The sequence below is a fragment of the Spea bombifrons genome, chromosome 3, assembly GCF_027358695.1.
Source record: "Spea bombifrons isolate aSpeBom1 chromosome 3, aSpeBom1.2.pri, whole genome shotgun sequence".
Lineage (NCBI taxonomy): Eukaryota > Metazoa > Chordata > Amphibia > Anura > Pelobatidae > Spea > Spea bombifrons.
The window spans coordinates 58,366,832-58,387,886 of record NC_071089.1 but is presented as its reverse complement, the minus strand read 5'-3'; the positions used below and the strand labels follow the sequence as shown (position 1 = coordinate 58,387,886).

Here is a 21,055-nt window from a genome sequence, read left to right as displayed (position 1 = left end):
AAAATCATCAATACAATTCATGTAATTATGTTTTTCTGGAGGAAAGCCGGCAGGAGTGGGAAAGAGGAGTGGCAGCTTTACAGAGGGGTCAATGATACAAAGTGAACATCTGATACACAGTAGTTCCATCATATTCATGGTGGTAACTGGTAGAAGCATAAATGTGGCATGGAAAATGTTTTCTTTTTGTGAGATACACTGGGAAGGTGGTAATGGAGGGGGTACAAATTGTTACTTCTTTTTGTACTGGAGAAGAAGTTTTTGGTTGCAAACAGATGGTAGTTGTAGGAATTACTGCATGACTTTCATGCAACTTTGTGAATTTCCATGGGAGTTATCATAAAAGTGGGCAAAACTGATTGACTTGTTCATGGTAACCTCTCCAGGAAAAAATGTATTGAGAGTGAAAAAGCAAACAAAAACGATGGAGATTGGAGTTATGCTGCACCACCATCAATGTCTGACTCAGTATATAGCGAAGGGAGTTATGATATACCACCTTCAACTTCTGGCACAGTATGCTTTACCACAATATCAATATCTGGCTTAGTATATAGTGATGGGAGATATGCTGTACCACCTTCTGTGTCTAACTTGCTATATAATGATTAGAGTCATGCTGTAACACCATCTGTGTCTGGATCACTATCTGATCATAGTAGTCCTGATGTACCGCTGTCTGCGTCTGGTTCACTATATAATGATGGATGTTGTGGTGTACCACTGCAGGGAGCACCTGCGCTGAGGAGCATGAAGCTGAATCTGGTAGGTTCATGCAACAACCTCAGCTCCACCCCCACAACTACGGGGGGGGGGGTGTACACAAGTTCTTAACACTTTTTTCTGTTGTTTTTAATAGGCATTTTATTATGACTTAAGTCTTTAGAGCACCTTCTGAACACTTACAAAAGAAGTAAATCATGGGAGAAAATATGGACAGGTGTATGCGTTAGAGCGAAGGCAGAGAAATCTGTAATAGATAAAAATGAAATCAACAGCTTTATTTTTCGACGTATTTCACTTTACCGTAAGTGAGGCCATACCACCGTATTATGCTTCGCTGAGTGCAGCGCTTTCTTATGACGACATAGGTAGCGCCCTGCTAGACTCTACTAATCGATGGCACATGTCAGATTAACGTTTAGCAAAGTATCAGGGTGGTTGAATTTATTTGTTGAGCGTTTTTTTGTCGTCTCTCTTTATAGTTCCATAAAATATATACAGCGTGTGTGATTAAAATAAACAACTAGGATTCATCGGGTTACGTCACGCACTCCAACGAGAACCCTTTACTGTATAACTTTGTCACATACACAGCACGGTGTGCTGATTTAAAGATAATTCTCCGGATGTGGACGTTCAGCTCACATCCAACCGCAAACACGTCCTCTGATAAAGATTGCCGGGCAGTCAGACTGGACACAACTAGGCGATATATCACGGCAATCCCGTGTTTTCTTCGAATACAAAGAATCAACTTCTGTTACTCAGCTGCAATGAACTACAACTTTCATGATGTTCGTGCATTAAAACTTGCCTGAGATCATGCAAATCGTAGTTCAGTTACTTGTTCTACGCATACACATCAAATAAGTGCATGATCCTATATTTAAGTGTAATTCCATCAAATCCTACAGCAAGTTTGCAAGATCGGTGTTCAAAGTCAGAGAATCTCAGGGGTTAACGCATGAAAGGTGACTGGAAGAGGAGGGGGAGCGATCTAGGCATTTGCAATCGATGTCAGAGTTGGCGATCCTTTCCCGAGCGTGGCCGGCTTTGAGGCAGAGGCGACCGCAGACAGGACTGGACGAAAGGCTTAGGCTCCTCTCCGGTAAACTCTCTGTCCCGTTTTCCGTTCAGCGGTCCATGGCCCGGTAACCATGACGGATTACGCCGAGGAGCAACGCAATGAGCTGGAGGCTCTGGAGTCCATCTACGCCGACTCTTTCACGGGTGAGCGGTAGAGCCCAGCTGATGCCAGTTATTGCTACTTTTTGGTCTGGGTCGCCGCGCGCAGCATTGTGGGGTCTGGAGTCCACCCTGTGTTGCATGTCAGGCCTTACCTGGCTGCCAGGGGGTTTGTTAGAAACAGCTGGGAGGGCAGAACTATCACTAGCACTTTTTGGTAATAAAAATTTTCACTCTCTTACTTGCCCAAGTTGCCGCAAACTATCATTTGGATTATCATCTTGACATGAAGGTGTCTGATCAGGCATTACCAGTACTGTCATAGTGGTTCTTTTTAGGAGGGGCGACATTACTTGTGTACTCTATTGATGCCCCTATAAGAATGCCTATTAAAGCACTTAATGTGTACCTTAGAATGCAGTCACGTTTGGCGAGGTCATTTGGAGCGGTCCTCTGTCACTATAACATGCCAATACTGAATTATTCATAAAAAAAATGCAATTAACCAATCGTGGGTAACAACATACAGAGCTGTAAGCCAAGGTGTAGTGATAAAAATATCTAAAGGGATACGGCAGCCATCGTGTTCACTTTGCCACAAGAAAGCTGAGTGTTCTGACTAGATTGTAAGCTCACAAGAACAGTGTCCCCTTCCCCTTTTGTACCAGATTGTTATTGTTTGTGATTTTAAAATATTTTACTGTCTTTGTTACCACGGAATCTACTATGTGATATAAATAAATCCAATGTTACCTTTAAATCTCTGTGTGGCTCCTGTTGCAAATGCATGAATAGCTTAACGCATGTATATGTGTCAAAATGTGTCAAAAAATGTATATAGTCAAAGTGTCAGCTGTTTGTGTGGTTAGCTCATAACTCTAACTATAGCAAAACTATAAAAAAAATGCATTTCATCCTCCTGTTTGCCATGCATGAGATGTGTTCATCGGGCTTAGCAAGCATTTCATATGCAGAAAGTGCTTTTGTGCTCTTTACTCCCAATGATTGAGTGCTTTCTGGTTCATCCTCCAAAAACAGAAATTGTGTTATAATTTTTTTGTGTTTTTGTTCCCCTCCTCAGAATTATCCACTTCCCCTGCAAGTTTCTCCATCACAATAGCATCCGAGGCAGGAGAAGATGAAGAAAGTAAGTTTGGGTTTGCTAGAAAAATAAATAAGAAAACTATTAAAGTAATTCAATGTAATTCGACTTCATTTGTATCAAAGCCACACTCCAGCCAACATATGCGCTTCAATACGTGCGCTAGCTGAATGCCACCTTTAATCTCTTTTCAGTGCCAACCACGTATGTGATATGTGGCTGGCAAAGTGGCCCCCGGGAACAAAGTATCTATGAATAGCTTAACTTATCCTGAAAAAAAAATGTATATAGTTAAAGTGTAAGCTGTGTGGTTAGCACATAACCCTAACTATAGCAAAACTATAAAAAATTGTCTCCCGAGACAACCCTGGAGACTTTATCACTAGCTATAAATAAAAAATATATGTTACATACAGGTGACATGTTAACTTTATCTCGCAAGTAAAGTTATGTGTCTAAAAGGAGTACGATTTCCCTGGGACAGGCTTCTAAAGTTCTTACATTAGGATGCAATTGGCAACAGGGAAGACTTTGAGACATGCAGTTCTGGGTGCTGGGCGGGTGTTTTTTTTTTTTTTTTTCATTTAGCCCTGCTGCTTGCCAGCAATGCAGGGGACCCAGATCCTCCTCATCGGCAGCTGTGGGTGTCTGTGCGATGTGCTTAGACAACCTTCCGGGACTTCTATGGTGGACCACCGGTGTGACATAACCTTCCGGTGCTCCGTCATAGAAGCCCCGGCGGAAGTGCTGGCAGCAGAGGTTTTATACGCGTATCGTGCAGACGTTCACCGGCTGTGGCGATGCTCGTAGACAACCTCCGCTTCTGATGCTTCTCCGTCATAGAATCCCTGGCGGAAGTGCCAGCAGCGGAGGTTGTCTGCGGGCATCGCACAGACGTCCACTGGCCTTGCTAGTCACCGGGGACTCTGGGGGTGCATTGATAAGTCAGGTGGTGGGGAGTGGCACTTCTAGGAAACAGTGGCATTTTGGGGGGCATAAAGCATATTGGGGGCAGGGTGGCATATTAGGGGTTAAAAAGCATATCAGGGGACATATCTATAAGTAAGGGCCATTATGAATTCAGGGGGCCTTAACATGGCTATTGGTTTTCTGTTTGTATATAACCTATGCTGACAAACTGTATAATAGATACCAAAAATTAATACAATACATGTATTCCTGTGTATTAGATAAAATACTGTTTTACCATTCCACTAATGTGTATTTTTTCTTTAAAAATAATTGTTTTCTTTAAAATAGCACCAAACTGCGGCCTATATTCGAGCCAATATAGTAACTACCCTTTTTATTTGCAGAAGTTGAAGTGGTTCTCAAGTTTACCTATGTAGAGTCCTATCCAGATGAAGCTCCCTTGTATGAAATAGTCTCCCAAGAGAACCTTGAAGATAGCGATACATCAGAGGTCCTGACTCTGTTGGAGGAGCAGGTCAGTTCCAGATTTGTAGACCTTCAACATATCTTTCATGTTTTATGCAGGTTTTGTTCTGGCAAGCCATGCTTTAATTCCTCAACAAGTGTGTTGCAACATACGTTACCGCATTCTAACTAGCAACGTCTATTTAAGTATGATTTGGTATAAAGCATCAATAACATTACATGCATAAGTATTCTTGCTTTACTCTAAGTCAAGCTGCCAAAGAAACAGAGAATAAAATACCAGTGCTTGACACCAAACAAATAAACTGATGCGTTAAATAATTACATGGCTCAAGTACAGTTTTTTTTTTTTTTTGTTTTTTTTTTTTAATTCTTGCATCATGTGCCTTGGCATTGCATACAAGCTTTGGATAAAATTGTATTACTCAGCACATAACTGGATATCCAACTCAAGTGAATTTATGGAATGGGCTCTGGGAACGATTCTAATAGGAAGTTCAAAATCAAGAAGGCATGTAATATGCCAAAATGCCTTACTAAATCTTTAGAACACTATACTTATAAGTTATGTGTCTATTTGTTGGTTTAGTATTGGGTTTAGGTAATTATGATATTTAAGTAATCGGGTAATCGTGGCAGATGTTTTTGATGTCAAGTCAGTCATCCAGTGTATTCTCTTTTCCAATTGCAGATTCAAGAAAATCTTGGGATGGTCATGATTTTCACTTTAGTATCCGCCGTTCAAGAGAAACTTAATGAAATTGTAGACCAAATAAAAAATAGAAGAGAAGAGGAGAAAATACAGAAAGAAATAGAGGCAGAAGAAGCAGAAAAGGTGACTCTCTTTCCAAATAGCTGTATTCAAGGAACAACTGGACCATTCTCTGACAGATGTTACTTTATCTTTAAAAGAACTGTCTGGCCCCCCCAAATATTGTTTTTTTTTTGTTTTTTTTTTAAATATGTTGTAGTCTATTTTACATAACATGCCAATGCATATCACTGGATGTAAACTGGTCAATTCGTTCTTTTGTTATTAAATCAAATTTCTCACTTAAAGGGACAGTCTAAAGTCCCTGACACCCCAATTAAAGGAAAATACATATTAAAGTACTCTCTGAGGGGTGAATTAATCTGCAAAATCCTCCTATCCATTTAAAAATGGACACTCTCAAAATGTTAAGGGGGCTGCACAGCTTTTATAAGCATTAAGGTTCATATGATGGTAAAGCGCCTCACCTGCCTTCCAGGTGAAAACAGGAAACATTAGTATGTCAACTTGCCAATGGGCCACTTCAGTGGGGATGCTATTGAGCATGCCCATTCTAATCAATGGGAGTAGCAGCAGCCAATCATACTGCTGTTTTGCTAGCATACATGTTATTGGCTGCTGCTCCAATGGGGATGTTGCTGAGCATGTGCAAGAGAGGCAAGTGGCCCATTCGCTTTAAAGTAGGCTAGTCACAAATCTTCTTTATTCATACAAAGTATGTATGTGCAGAGGCACATAATTATTAAAACGTGTATATATATATTTTTTTTAGGTGCGGTTTCATGGAACTCCTGTAACGATTGAAAACTTTCTTAGCTGGAAAGCAGCGTTTGAAGCAGAGCTAGCAGAAATCAGAAGAAAAAAACTCAAGGAAGAAGAACAGGCAGGGAAGAATAAATTAACTGGTATGTTTTCTATTACTCTTGCCACATTGTGACATGATAAAGCCATGCACTATTCAATGTTTTGCAAAATAGTTTAGCGGTATTCACTAACTAGTGTTTATTGAATCACACCACAGAAAGGCCAAGGTAGTGTTTGGGTTTGTTTCACAGCAGATAACCTTTTGGCCTATCTAATACACCAGCTTTTCCTGCTTTAGTGACTGAACACCTTGATCAGCCCTTGGTCTTTTCTTAGATTCAGGGTAGTCATGTGCCTATTCCACGCATTTTCAATTAACCTTCTTGTATTAAGTTCTAACACTTCTCCTCGGAGGGTGTTCCACATATCTACCACCTTCTTAGTACGATGAGATTACATTACAACAATGACCTTCTGGTTTTAGGTTATGACTTCTTGTTCTAACATTTCTCCTCCTTTGGAATAAACTCCCCTCTATTACATCTCCCATTTCTCTTCTTTCATCCAAACTATACACATTGAGACTACTAAGATTTTTAACCTGCAAGCAATTCACCATTTTGGTAACCTTTTTACGAATTCCATCCAGAATCTCAATATCTTCAGCTATGGGGTCTACAGAACTGTTCACAATACTCCAGATGAGGTCTGAACAGAGATCATCTCCCTGTTTCTGCAATTAACGCCTCTAGCTATACAACTCAACACCCTACTTGTCCTTTTCCAGTTCTCCATTGCATTGCTTGCTTAGCTTTCAAACCTTAAAATCCTTCCCAAGTCACTATTTTCTGTTGTCACTGACAACACGGTATTCCTCATGGATTATTTTAAAAGCATCAACTTTAAACTGCAGCTGCAACAATCTTGACCATTCTTTGGGCATACAACTCAACAGTATAGGACATATATTGTTATAAATGAATGTACTGTGCGTAATTACAGCTACAATTTGAGACAATCGGATGCTTTTGGAAAATATATAGTCAGACATTTTTTTTTTATATTCATGTTGGCATGTGTTGGAGGGTGGAATGAACTCATTGACATGACTTTTCAATGGCATATATATAAAGGCAGACATCTTTAGATGAAAATATATGCCGGTATATACAGTATCTCACAAAAAATAGTACACCTATTTTGTAAATATTTTATTAAATCTTTTCATGCCACAACACTGAAGAAATGCTACACTCTGCTACAATGTAAAGTAGTGAGTGTACAGCCTGTATAACAGTGTAAATGTGCTGTCCCCTCAAAATAACTCAACACACAGCCATTAATGTCTAAACCTTGGCAACAAAAGTGAGTACCTCCCTAAGTGGAAATGTCCAAATTGAGCCCAAAGTGTCAATATTTTGTGTGGCCACCATTATTTTCCAGCACTGCCTTAACCCTCTTTAGCATGGAGTTCGCCAGAGCTTCACAGGTTGCCACTGGAGTCCTCTTCCACTCCTCCATGGTGCATGTTAGAGACCTTGCGCTCCCCCGCCTTCCGTTTGAGGATGCCCCACAGATGCTCAATAGGGTTTAGGTCTGGAGACATGCTTGGCCAGTCCATCACTTTTACTCTCAGCTTCTTTAGCAAGGCAGTTGTCGTCTTGGAGGTATGTTATTATGTTGAAATACTGCCCTACGGTTCAGTCTCTGAATGGAGGGGATCATGCTCTGCTTCAGTATGTCATAGAACATGTTGGCATTCATGGTTCCCTCAATGAACTGTAGCTCTCCTGTGCCGGCAGCACTCATGCAGACCCAGACCATGACACTCCCACCACCATGCTTGACTGTAGGCAAGACACACTTGTCTTTGTACTCCTCACCTGGTTGCTGCCACACATGCTTGACACCATCTGAACCAAATAACTTTATCTTGGTCTCATTGGACCAAAGGACATGGTTCCAGTAATCCATGTCATCAGTCTGCTTGTCTTCAGCAAACTGTTTGCGGGCTTTCTTGTGCAACATCTTTAGAAGAGGCTTCCTTCTGGCGCGTCTGGGACGTCATGCAGACTAATTTGCTGCAGTGTGCAGCATATGGTCTGAGCCCTGACAGGCTGACCCCCCCACCCCTTCAACCTCTGCAGCAATGATGGCAGCACTCATATGTCTATTTCCCAAAGACAACCTCTGGATATGACGCTGAGCATGTGCACTGAACCTCTTTGATCGACCATGGCGAGGCCTGTTCTGAGTGGAACCTGTCCTGTGAAATAGCTGTATGGTCTTGCCAACCGTGCTGCAGCCCAGTTTCAGGGTCTTGGCAATCTTCTTATAGCCTAGGCCATCTTTATGTAGCGCAACAATTCTTTTTTTCCAGACCCTCAGAGAGTTCTTTGCCATGAGGTGCCATGTTGAACTTCCGGTGACCAGTATGAGAACGATAACACCAAATTTAATTTAACACCCCCATTCACACCTGAGACCTTGTAACGCTAATGAGTCGCATGATATACGGGCTGTACACTCACTACTTTACATTGTAGCCGAGTCATTTCTTCAGTGTTGTCACATGAAAAGATATAAAATATTTACAAAAATGTGAGGCGTACACTCACTTTTTTGAGATACTGTATGTATTGTTGTGCATACTGGCCGCTAGGTGTCAATGTAGTCTATTTCATGAATAGTGTATAAAGGTGGATCACATATTCTGTAATAATAAATAATTTGTAAAAGTTATGTACAGGCAAAGGCTGTAGATATCCATTTGAAATCGTTTTTTTTCTGTCACTTGAGCAGCTATTTTAACTTTAATGAGGATGGATTTTGAGAACAAGAAGTCATCTGTCCCCAAAGTTGCTGTTTGATGTTGATTAAGGCAGACTTTGTGGATTTGAGTAAGGAGAAAGGTTCCTATTGCAAAAAAGGAATTGTTAATTTTGGCACTGCTCTTAGCATCGCTGAATTAAAATAAATACCTAAATAAGGTGCATTATGACCTATGGGGGGTACCTATAAATGGCTTAGTTTTCTGTTTGTATGTAACATATTCTGAATAACTGTATAATAGATACCAAAAGTGTTAAAATACATGTATGCCTGTGTATTGGGTATAATACGGTTTTACCATTCCACTAACGTATTTTTTTTCTTCACAAATAAATTTTCTTTAAAATAGCACCACATTTTTAGGGTGCAGCCTATATTCAAGCCAATACCGTATATATTAGATATATTATGTGTTTTTCCCTATTTCCACTTACAGGGAAGCAGTTATTTGAAACGGATCACAATCTGGATACATCAGACATAAAGTTCCTGGAAGAAGGTAAAATATTTGTTCTTTATTGGGTTAGGGAGTTTTTAACTATGTGGTTTTATTTTGCCAGCGTTTCTTAAACATGCAATACGCAGATAGCAGCATAACGTTCCAAAGTCTTTATGTAACCAGTTATGTTTGTGTTATTAGTGTCCTCTGTCCACAAATGATTCCTAGCATTTTATTGTAATATACTTGTGACAATGTTAAAGTCACAATTTAGATGTAATCACAAGCATATGATCTGTTTTTGTTTGTTCATGCATAAACTAAATCGAACTCTATTTACTCTTATGAATTAATATGTGTAATATTGTTTACCATTACAATAAATTGCTGTCTCTTTCAGCTGGTAACAACGTTGAGGTGGATGAGTCTTTATTCCAAGAATTAGATGATTTAGAACTGGATGATGAAGATGATCCAGATTGCAATCCTGATGATCTAGAAAGTGATTGATACCCTGCAACTGTTTTATGCGAGTGACCATGTAAGTCACAGTATCTGTGACTACAGCAAGAATGCATCATGTGCTGATAAATAGTTTTTTGTTTTAAGTCATGTTTTATTATCGGGAGAAAAGCCTTCTGATGAATTTCAATACTGATGCCTAATAAATTGACTTAAAATATTTTTGTGTTCCTTTGATTGCAAATGTAACACAAAACAATTAAAGTTGACTTATAAAAATGTAAAGCTTTTGTTTGGGGGTAATTACACTTAAAACGTTAAGTTAGTTAGTGATACCGCAATATATATGAAGACATTTTCCGGCCTTACTTTATATCCACAAAGTTCTTCACATAGCTACATATAAAGAGCCACTGGAATGCTATGTTATACTAAGCAAGTTGAAATGGATGGTAATTACTAAAATGATTAGTTAAAGACATTGCCTGAATTTGACTGAGAGGCCGGAAGTGTATTTAAACTCCTATAATCCAGCATTCTAAAAACGTAATCATCTCCACTCCTCTTCTCCTTATAAGCCCTTTAAACATGCTTTGTTGCATGGTTTAGAGTCCCTCTAAACAGGCTACACACTTATGTTTCTTGTATATGTCATTCAGCTTAATACTCATCATACCTAACCTGTAAACCCTGACCAGAAATTAGATTTCAGAACACTACTTGCCAAAATTGAGTTTTCACCAGTAACATAGACATTTCTCCTTACTTATTCTGTTAGGCCTCTCCACAGCCTTTGACGCCATTGACCACGCCTTCTAGAAAATGTTGGTAGTATCCATTCTCAGCCCAAATATTACCTCTTTGAACTTAAGTGTCTACTTTTTCAGCACTTCTCAACCACTAAGCTGGGCGCCGGTCCTTAAATTCTGAGCGCCGGTCCTTAAATTCTGAGCGCCGGTCCTTAAAAAGGACATTATGGAATTAGAAAAAGTGCAAAGGAGGGCTACGAAATTAATAAGGGGATTGGGAGATACTAGTTACGAAGAGAGACTAAAAAAGTTAAAATTATATACACTGGAAAAACGGCGTCTCAGAGGGGATATGATAACATTATACAAATATATGCAGGGCCAATATAAAGAGCTCTTCGGTGACCTGTTCATTAACAGAAATATACAAAGAACAAGAGACCACCCTCTGAGACTGGAAGAGCGCAGGTTTCATAGACGACAATTAAGGTATGGAATTCACTTCCAAAGGAGGTAGTGTTATCCAATACATAAGATACCTTCAAAAAAAGGGGCCTCGATATTTTCTTAGAAAGGCATGATATACAGGGATATAAATAGAATAACATTAATATTTTAGAGCTTCCAGAACATATAGTTTTCATGAAAGCATATTTATTATCAATGCAAGGAGTTTTATTCTACTGTTCAGAAGAGATGAAGAGAAGCAGATTTGCATGCATACTGAAAACAGAGTTACAATTTTTCACAATAGTAATTGGCCCCTATCTAATAACCTTAAACATCACTACTCCCTGAAAAAATAAGGTAAGGGCCAGTCTTAGACCAAGTGGCACCCCAAGCGCATGTGTCAAAGTTTGGCTAGTCCTATCTGATTTTCCATGGCTATATTGCTTACCAAGGAGATGGAACTGCACTGCATTTTGCAACACAGGAATCTGAATATGTATTTTATGCTTTTTTTAGGTTGTGTGTTCCCCTTTCTGTATACAGGCACTGGAAATAATTGTTCTTCCCCTACTCTATACAGCTTCTTCATTCCACAGTGCTCTGCTCTCTGTATGTCACTATGTGCACCACCTCCCTGCCTCATACATTCTACAACTATACTACACACTCAATCTAACACACATTCAAACACTATACACTGACACTCAAACAATACACTAAGACACTGTTCATAGACAGTCTAATGCTGTATACTGACACACAATCACTCTAACACCATACACCAACACACCACGATGTACTCTGACATACACTTACTCTAACACACAACACAGTTTAACACTGCACACTGACACACATACATACACAGGTAAACACTGTACACTGACAGCCCCCACACATACTTATTCTAGCACTCTACACAGTATTGCATTGTACACTAAACACACATACACTCATTGTAGCACTGTGCACTGATACTCCCCTCACACACACAACCACCATACACATTAACTTATACGCTGTCACCTCCATGCACACTTATTCTAACTAGGGATAGGCCTAGACATGGTTCATGGCAGATATTATCATCCTTGTGATCTCCCAAGCCGGCCATCCTCCTCGAGTAGCAAGCGTCCCCCCTGGTTAAGGTGCCCCAGACTAAGACCAGCTCTGCATAAGGTGCCACTGAGACATTAAAAATTAGAAGTATTAAACAATCAAAGGACAGCTAGAAGGTGTCTCACTTAGAACCTGTTTAATACATTGCAAATTAATACATTTTATAGACAAAAATGTTTTCAAATTATCTAAACATTAATTCATATTTATATCAGTTGTATCCAGTAAAACAGGTATCACGATGTATTATTCAATCTTCTTTTCAGTCAATATGCCAGATTAATTTGATTGGCAAATCTTTCATTTTATCCTTGTAAAACTGATCAAACCTTTCATTTTGTGCCACTGTCATCAGATTTTTCCAGTCCCCAACAGTTCCTGAAAAGGTACCATAGAGTCAAATGATATAATTGGTTCAGGAACACATACAAAAATATTGTAAAATAGTTTAAAATTATATTTAACATTAAAAAGTATCAAAAATATCATGTATCAAAAATATTCTGCTAAAAACATAAACCTGGAGAACTTACTTATTATGTGAAACATAGATTAGGTAGATGGACTACAGTGAAGGGACTATTAGTGAAGCAATGTACAACAACCAACAATTAAAGTGGTCTACACCGTGGTTCCCAAAAGTTACATACTTAACTTTGCATATATTAGCACTTGTAAGACTTATATGGTACCTTTACGGAGAAACCCTCCTTCGCTTTTGCCTAAAAGGTCTTCTCCAAGAAATGTATAGTTTGCTAGTGGGTCATGCTTCATGTTCTCAAATGTTGCTTTTTCCACAATGGTGTTCACGTCTTCATCGTCAAGTTCTTTTTCGACAAATGCAGAAATTTTAAGTACAGCAGATCGCAGATCCTAGAACAAAAAAAACATTTTTGTATATGTCAGTATGTTCCAAGGTATGTACTGTGTTATCAATAACATATAAGTTATTGGCTTAATATATAAACAAAACACAAAAATGCTATATTTAGGTAAATTTGTTCACTTAATATCTAATCAGTAGAAAGATGACAGCGCTGTATTATTTTCCGCTTTAAGTCCACTGAAGGGTGTAGGCAGGGTGGCCACCTTCTGGCCCGGGGGCAACACTTACACAGACTTACCTCACTGTGCTAGCAGCTTCATTTTACTTTGTGATCACATAACTTTGGGTTACGTGACCCTGCTGTGTTCATGTCTCCCCCAGGCCAGTCCAAAATTGTTTAAAAAGCACTAGTTTGACTTGGGCCAGCCTGGTGCCATTTAGTCAAAAAAAAAAAATGATCCATTTAGAGAGAACCCCTATATATATACAGTAGTGTTAAAAAGAAAGTACAGTCATGACCAAAGATTTTGACAATGACACAAATATTAATTTTGACAAAGTCTGCTGCCTCAGTTTAGATGATGGCAATTTATATATATACTCCAGAAGAGTGATCAGATGAATTGCAATCAATTGCAAATAGTCCCTCTTTGCCATGAAAATGAACTTAATCTGAAAGTAGATTTCCACTGCATTTAAGCCCTGCCCCAAAAGGACCAGCTGAGATCATGTCAGTGATTCTCTCGTTAACACCGCTGAGAGTGTCGACGTGGACAAGGCTGGAGATCACTTTGTTATGCTGATTGAGTTAGAATAACAGACTGGAAGCTTTAAAAGGAAGGTGGTTCTTGACATCATAATTCTTCCTCTGTTAACCATACTGCAAGGAAACACATGTTGTCAGGGCTTTACAGGCAAGGCTGCTATTTGATTGTACCTAAATCAACCTTTTATCGCATTATCAAGAACTTCAAGGAGAGAGGTTTAATGGTTCTGAGGAATGCGTATCCCCTATCCGATTGATTGGGGTAAAAAACTTATCCGGAGAAGCTTCTATCAGTCCTATGTCATGCCAACAGTAAAGCATCCTGAGACCATTCATGTGTGGGGTTTATTCTCAGCCAAGGGAGTGGGCTCACTCACAATTTTACCTAAGAACACAGCCATGAATAAAGAATGGTACCAACACATCCTTCAAGAGTAACTTCTCCCAACCATCCAAGAATAGTTTGGTGACGAACAATGCCTTTTCCAGCATGATGGAGCACCTTGCCATAAGGCAAAACATCGAAATTTTGGGTCCATGGCAAGGAAACTCCCCAGACCTTAATCCCATTGAGAACTTGTGGTGAATCCTCAAGTGGTGGACTGACAAATTCTGACAAACACCAAGCATTGATTATGCAAGAATGGGCTGCCGTCACTCAGGATGTGGCTCAGAAGTTAATTGGCAGCATGTCAGGGCGGATTGCAGAGGTCTTGAACACTGCAAATATTGTAAGCTTGCGAGCAGGGCTCTCTCTGCCTAAAGTCAACTCTAGTCTTGTCATACCCCTTGAATATATGTACTAAGTATTGTATTAATTAATTAATTAATATTAATTAATATTGTATTAATTCCCCGCACCGGTGCCGGGAACTCTGATCTCTGACAGCCAGGGAAGGTCTGCGCGATGGACGCAGACAACCCCCGCTACTAGCCACACCTCCTTCCGGCTGCAGCGTAAGTTGTCTACGCGAATCGCGTAGACACCTACACGCTGCCCCGGCTACACACCGGGGACTCAGAAGCACCGGTAAGTGGGGCGGGGGAAACAGGAGGATCCAGGTCCCCTGCAGCTGCGGGGGATCTGGATCTTAGTCGTCTCATAATCAGACCTATTTGAGGTCTGATTATAAGACGACCCCGATTATTATATTAACCTTGTCTTGTAATCGAGCAAATACGGTAATATTGACTCTCTGCTCAACCCCTTTGTGACAATTCGTTTTCAAATTTCTGAGGTGCTCGTGTTTAGCTGTAATTTTCTTCTTTCCCATTTACTGAACCCCCACAAGTTATATATTTTTTTTCAGGACAAGAAGGGCTTTCTTTCATTATTTTGATTGTATCATATCATTTACAATAAAAGAAAAGTATAAAGATTTTCTGACTTTTACTTGAAAAATCTTTTACTCGTCTATAAAAGATAATGTCCTGAGTTTAGAAATACCCAATGTTTTAATGTTTTTTTTTTCTTTTTCTGCACGTTATGGGCATACCTGGGCACTTCTGGGCTCTGGCTACCCGGAGCCTTCCCTTGCAGGACGTGGCCAGGACTGCACACTGATGTCGGTGGGCGGTCCTGCTGACGTCAGTGGGCACTGACGTTAATGGGAGTTCCCCCCATTTAAATGCGGGAAACACCCCCATTTAAAGGGGAAATGGGCAGGTAGCTGGGCGTGTCAAGACCCCTCTCCCACGACCCGGAGGATTCGGGTCTTGAACCGGAGAACCCGAGGAGCAGCACTCACCCGGCAATCTCCGGGTTAAACCCGGAGAGTTCACAGGTATGGTTATGGGGCAATAAGTACAGGTAGTGTTTTGCTATTTCAAAAGTATTTTTTCCAAACCTGATAATTGTTCCCCCATTTGCTATTTTGGGTATCTTTGAAGCTGGCTAATGCAATTTACCCCATCAAACTATATATTTTTGAAGACTAGACACCCAAGGGTATTTCAAATGCTGGTATTTTAACTCTTTCCATGCACTAATTCTACCACCAGCCTTTGTCAAAGTTTGCAGTAGTATTTTTGTGTGTATTTTTCCCACACACGTTGTACTTTAGGTATGAATTTACAGGTCCTGGTATATGCCACTGTCACACAACACACACAATATGTGTTCAGCAATATCTCGTGAGTACAGTGATACACAAGCAATGGGTTTGTAGGATTGTTTGGGGGCTAAAAAGCCACATTTGGGACGTGTGCATTTTTCAAATGGGAAATTAGACATATGGTCATCCTACCCCGTGTGTTAATTGGGACATTGTTGAACCCGGCCACTTCAATTTACCCCATCAAATCATTCATTTTTTAAAGTAGATACCCCATGGGTATTTAACATGCCAGTATTTTAACTCTTTCAGTGTTCTTAGGTATTTTTGGCAGTTGCTACTATGGTATACTGAAGTATAATTACAAGCATTTTGTAAGTGCCAAAGACTTTTATTGACGATTACATTGTTTAACCCCTTGTTGACAATTGACGGTCCAGGCACGTCACATAAAAACAAACTGTTAACGACCAAGGTCTGGTTAAAAAAAAAAAAATTATTAGTTATTTTAATGTACATTGGGTAGTTGGTTAAAAATGAAATAAAAAAAGAAAACGTTTAGAAAACGTAAAATAATGCTAGCTGTGGTTAATTTATACACACATAAACTGTGAATAAATGTGTTTTTTTAAATCCTATTTGTTATTTTTTTCATAAAAATAATGTAATGAGTTATTGAGTATAATTTCAAAAAAAGCCCTACTTGTCCCATAAAAAATATATACAATGTGGACGGATTCAGTCTGGGATGGTGAACAGTCACTTACCTTTTTCATTTCTTCATAAGTCATAAAAAGAATATTAAAATCATCCTTGTGGGTGTGCCAGCCTCTAACATGATCGAACCACGAACCACCAAACACTTGAAGGCATAAGGGGAAATAAATGGCACAGTAACCATCCATTTTAATGAATACAAATAGTCTCTTTTTTCTGTCTTTTGTTTACAAGGACATAGTTATGAGGTTATGTGTAAAAGTGACGCTGATGCTCAAGTTTTTATACCAGATTTTCATGTATACTTTTTCCTCGCAACTCTCTAGCTTTTCTTCCTAACTAAGATAAATGTGTATTGCAAACCTTCTAATTAGAGAATGAGCCTATTTTAACCAACTCTCACAAACCTTTAGTGGTCAGTTGTTGGCGCCAGTGTGAACGTTGAGTTTATGATAATCTTTGTATAACCTTTGATTTGAGACTATTGACTTTGTTCTGCTGCTTGGATACATTCTTTACTATAGATATTCTCTACAACTACTGTGGTTTTGAAACACAGATATACCTCAAGCTGAAGGATTAACATGATGTAGAAGGTAATTATTCTGCACAGACCACTATCTTCAGGCAATTGCACATGTTCTTATGCATTGAACCTGAAAAAATTGTGCTAAGCTTGAGATGCAGTGTTGCCACTATAGAAAACAATGAAATGGTCCAATTACGAGGAACAGATACATTTTCACTTTTTATATTGAATCCAAAGTTAAGTATTATTTTTATTGTGAAACCAAGTCCTACTTATAATGAATAATACCTTTTTTTTATTAGATAAACTAGTGAAGAAATTGTGTTGCACTTGAAACTGGAGGTTATGAATAAAAAGTGATACTGGTGCAAAGTTTCGATTCACCACCACAGCAATTAAAGGAATGCTATTACAGATTGGCCCAATTATAAAACCACTTTTTATAAATAATTAATCAGAGGGTGACTTTTAGAGACTGGTGACCCCCAGTGTGTGTATATCCTCTTCCACATCTGGTTACATAATTATTTTAGAGGTTCACACATTTATACACTCCTTATAATTAGAGATAATAATCACAAATTATTGTGTAGTATCCAAATTACCTTTGCCTGCTAGAAAGCGTTCAAAAAATTCCTCCCAACTCTTTGAGTTTGTTGCTTTCACCATCAGTTTATAGAAATGATAAAATGACACCAAACCATCTTTTGGATTCCTGTATACATAGATAACCTGGAAATACAATTAATCTTCTGTTAATACTTAATTGCAAAACATTTAAATACCCTCAAACTCATAGGAGGGCCAAAACATTTTTGCCCAGAGAGCAAGTATAGCCACATGCTCCCTCCAACTCGCCCCCACTCTATATCTATCCACCAGATGGGGCATTGAACTTGGAAATTAATTGCTGCAACATTTGGAAACTGCAATGCACAAGGACCAAACCTAATACATTCAAATTTCAAATGAAGTATACTGCAGTTTCACATACCCAGTGGAAGAAGTAGGAGAGAGAGAGACATCATTCAAACATTCACTGTGTTGGTTGAAAAAAATATATTAACCCATAGGCTAATCACTTGAACAATAGCTAATTGGAGTCAGAAGTTAACAAACCTGGAGTCAAATCAATGAAACTGATTAGAGGTGTGTCTTCAGTGGAGGCTCCTCCATAGGAGCACATGCGCACATGAACCCCCAAGCACGAAAGGAAAAAAAAATTGCAAAATTCATCAAAAATCCATTTTAATCTAATTTAAATTAAAATGGATTTTTATTAATTTTGCAATTTTGTTTTCCTTTTGCGCTTTGGGGTTCACGTGCCATGAAGCCTCCTGTCCCCTGATGTAGCCTGCCTATGCATATGCACGTGCACGTGCGATAGGAAGAAAGACCCTATTTGGCTCAATTGCTGCCGCGCTTGCTAAAGCGCCGGCTGAGCCACCCATTTGAACACTGTAAACACAGTAAAGCCTGTGCGAACGGGGGAAGGAGCTCCCAGCCATCCCAGCCATCACTTACTGCCCAGCCTGGAGTTAGGCGGGGCTAACAACTTTCTGCTTCCCAGTCCCTTCCTGCAGTCACACTGATGATTGGCCCCGCCCCTTTCCTTATAGCATCCACACTGCTCAGCAACTCATCTAACAGTAAGTTAGGGGAGGTGGGGGTTAAATTAGGGGTAGTTATGGTTAATGGGGTGTTTAAGGTTAATTTAGGGGCAGTTATAGTTGATGGGGTGTTAAGCGTTAATTTAGTGGCAGTTATAGTTGATGTGGTCTTTAGGGTTAATTTTAGGGGCAGTTATGGTTGATGGGGTGTTTAGGACTGGGGGAGGGATTTTGAGCAAGTATGTGTGATTAATGGAATGAATGAGTGTGTGTGTGTGTGATAGCATGGATGTGTAAGGGGGGGTGGTAGAAGCATGGCATAGGGAGGCTATAATCACACTCCTATCATCCCCAGGTTCCAGCATGTACTGGCTGGTTGGGCTTGATAGGAGTGTGATTGCTGTTAGCAGTTATATATATATACCTCCAGAAAGGCATTTTAACCCCCATATATGCCACTCTGCCCCATGATATGCATTTTAACCCTCTATATGCCAGCGTGGCATAGAGGGATATAAGGCATATCATGGGGCAGAGTGGCATATAGAGGGTTAAAAGGCACATCATGGGGCAGAGTGGCAAATAGGGGGGTATAAGGCATTTCTGAGGGCAGAGTGGCAAGCCTGGGGGCAGATGTGGATAACTGGGGTGGGGGCAGGTTGGCAAATAAAAGGAAATAAAAACAAAAAAACTATTTTTCTCAATCATAGCTTTTATTAAATATGAAAAAAATACATGAATCAATATTTACTAGTAAAACTTTTTTTCCTACAGGGTAGTCTTATATTCAGGCTTTTTCTTTTTTTCCTAAATTAATATTTGGATTTTGGGGGGTCGTCTTATAATCGAGCAAATACGGTATATATTTCTTACACTTCGTATCTTACAGTCTCTCATGTCATCGATTATTTTAAACAAAACTGTTATAATAGCAAAAATCCTGTAAACAATTATGTACTTACTTTACCCCTCCGGTTCCTCAGATCTTTTGGCATTAGGTAATAAGGCATGTGGGAGGAAAAAAGGCGAGGAGATGGACGGTTGTCATAATCCATGTTATATATATTATATTCTAGCCATGGGACTCTAGTTATGTTATTAATTGCCTCTGTGCCGTTCCGATGACCTTCATTGAAAATTAGACTTAGAATTTGCTGTGTCCAAACTGTTCCTGTAAAAGATAATACATTGTATGCTGTTAGTGGACTATATTAGCATTATACATTCAACATGCACTGGAAAATGGAATTCCCGTACCTTCAATATTATAATCCTGTGCAAAGTTAGTTATTTAAGATGTATCTTTAATTCTAAAGCTTAACCCCTAGCCATAGCACAAACCATTTATTTAATTGCTATTTTCCATACACAGCACAAAAAGATGCATGATGAGGGCTAATCAATCACAAACATTTTCTCACATAGCTGTGGTCCAATATTCATAGCAAACAAGTAACTTATGAAGGAATACATTATATTATCATTCTTATCCTTCAAAAGGACCTCAAATAATTTAATAAACCATCCTGCAGAAAATCATAATTTGAGGTCATTCACTTATGCTTTTTCAAATGATTATTTACCTGATTTTGGGTAGGTAACCAAAAAAACATCACTGTCTCTAATTGCAAAATGCTCCAAAGAATCAATGTATTCCACTGTTGTCAAGTCACAGTTAAAATATACTCCTTTATATTCAAACATATAAGGATCATAAAAGCCATCTTCTTGTGCCATTTTCTATCACACCTGTAAAGTGTAAAATAAAATATATGCAATAATATTTTTTCAGTTTGAATAATAAAAAGTGCCTTCTTAATCTGGTTAATTATACTGAGTTCTCTTATTTTTAAAATCCAAGCTGTATACTTTTAGTTTGAATAGCAAGAAAGGGGTGAGCCTTTTTATAAAGAATATTATGCAAGCCCTGCCCTAAAGTTGCAGTCTTACAGGATTTGGACTCTGCACATTCATATCTGCAATATTCAGATTTTTTATTTATCTCTTTGGATTGAATTACATTTATTGGAGAAAATATTAAGATCTTAATCTTATAAGATCTTAATATTTACTGCAATATTTACTTAATAATTACTGCAATTATTAAAAAAAAGGTTTTCTAGAGCTTTTATTTGTTTGTTTTTTTAATATTTTCTAGGGCCACCATTAAAAAAAATTGAAAATTAAGATAAGCTTTCAGTTCATGGAAACCATCCATGAGAATAACTGTATCTACTGTCATAATGGGTCAGCAGTTCCAAGTTACTGAAGAATGAAGTCTCTTTATATGAAAATAAAAGAGGAACCTTAAGAAGATAACAACAAGCAAATCTATTCAGTACAATCAGAAACTTTTTTGAATGAGAACAAATAATTCAGTATTTAGTGACTGAACCTAAATTACAATATAAACTCTTAACTGTTGGTTTTCATGAAAGGGTGACGGTAATTTACTGCTTAACTACAAATGTATATCAACATGTTGAGAGACACGCCGACACCCAAACACACACACCAG

The 21,055-nt window shown here is 38.9% G+C and overlaps 2 protein-coding genes across 2 annotated transcripts; one reads left to right on the top strand and one right to left on the bottom strand.

Moving 5' to 3' along the window:
- Window positions 1-1,739: 1,739 nt before the first annotated feature.
- On the top strand, window positions 1,740-10,002 carry RWDD1 (RWD domain containing 1). The gene is made up of 7 exons (XM_053459902.1): window positions 1,740-1,953; window positions 2,990-3,055; window positions 4,327-4,457; window positions 5,100-5,243; window positions 5,953-6,085; window positions 9,253-9,315; window positions 9,656-10,002. Exons 1-7 carry the CDS (start codon window positions 1,881-1,883, stop codon window positions 9,763-9,765), a joined length of 720 nt encoding a protein of 239 aa, XP_053315877.1. The 5' UTR covers window positions 1,740-1,880; the 3' UTR covers window positions 9,766-10,002.
- Window positions 10,003-12,042: 2,040 nt separating this feature from the next.
- Window positions 12,043-20,350, bottom strand: LOC128483646 (amine sulfotransferase-like). The gene is made up of 6 exons (XM_053459904.1): window positions 20,121-20,350; window positions 19,500-19,708; window positions 17,533-17,659; window positions 16,449-16,543; window positions 12,728-12,908; window positions 12,043-12,413 (listed from the first exon to the last, which is right to left on the bottom strand). Exons 1-6 carry the CDS (start codon window positions 20,272-20,274, stop codon window positions 12,298-12,300), a joined length of 882 nt encoding a protein of 293 aa, XP_053315879.1. The 5' UTR covers window positions 20,275-20,350; the 3' UTR covers window positions 12,043-12,297.
- Window positions 20,351-21,055: the final 705 nt, after the last annotated feature.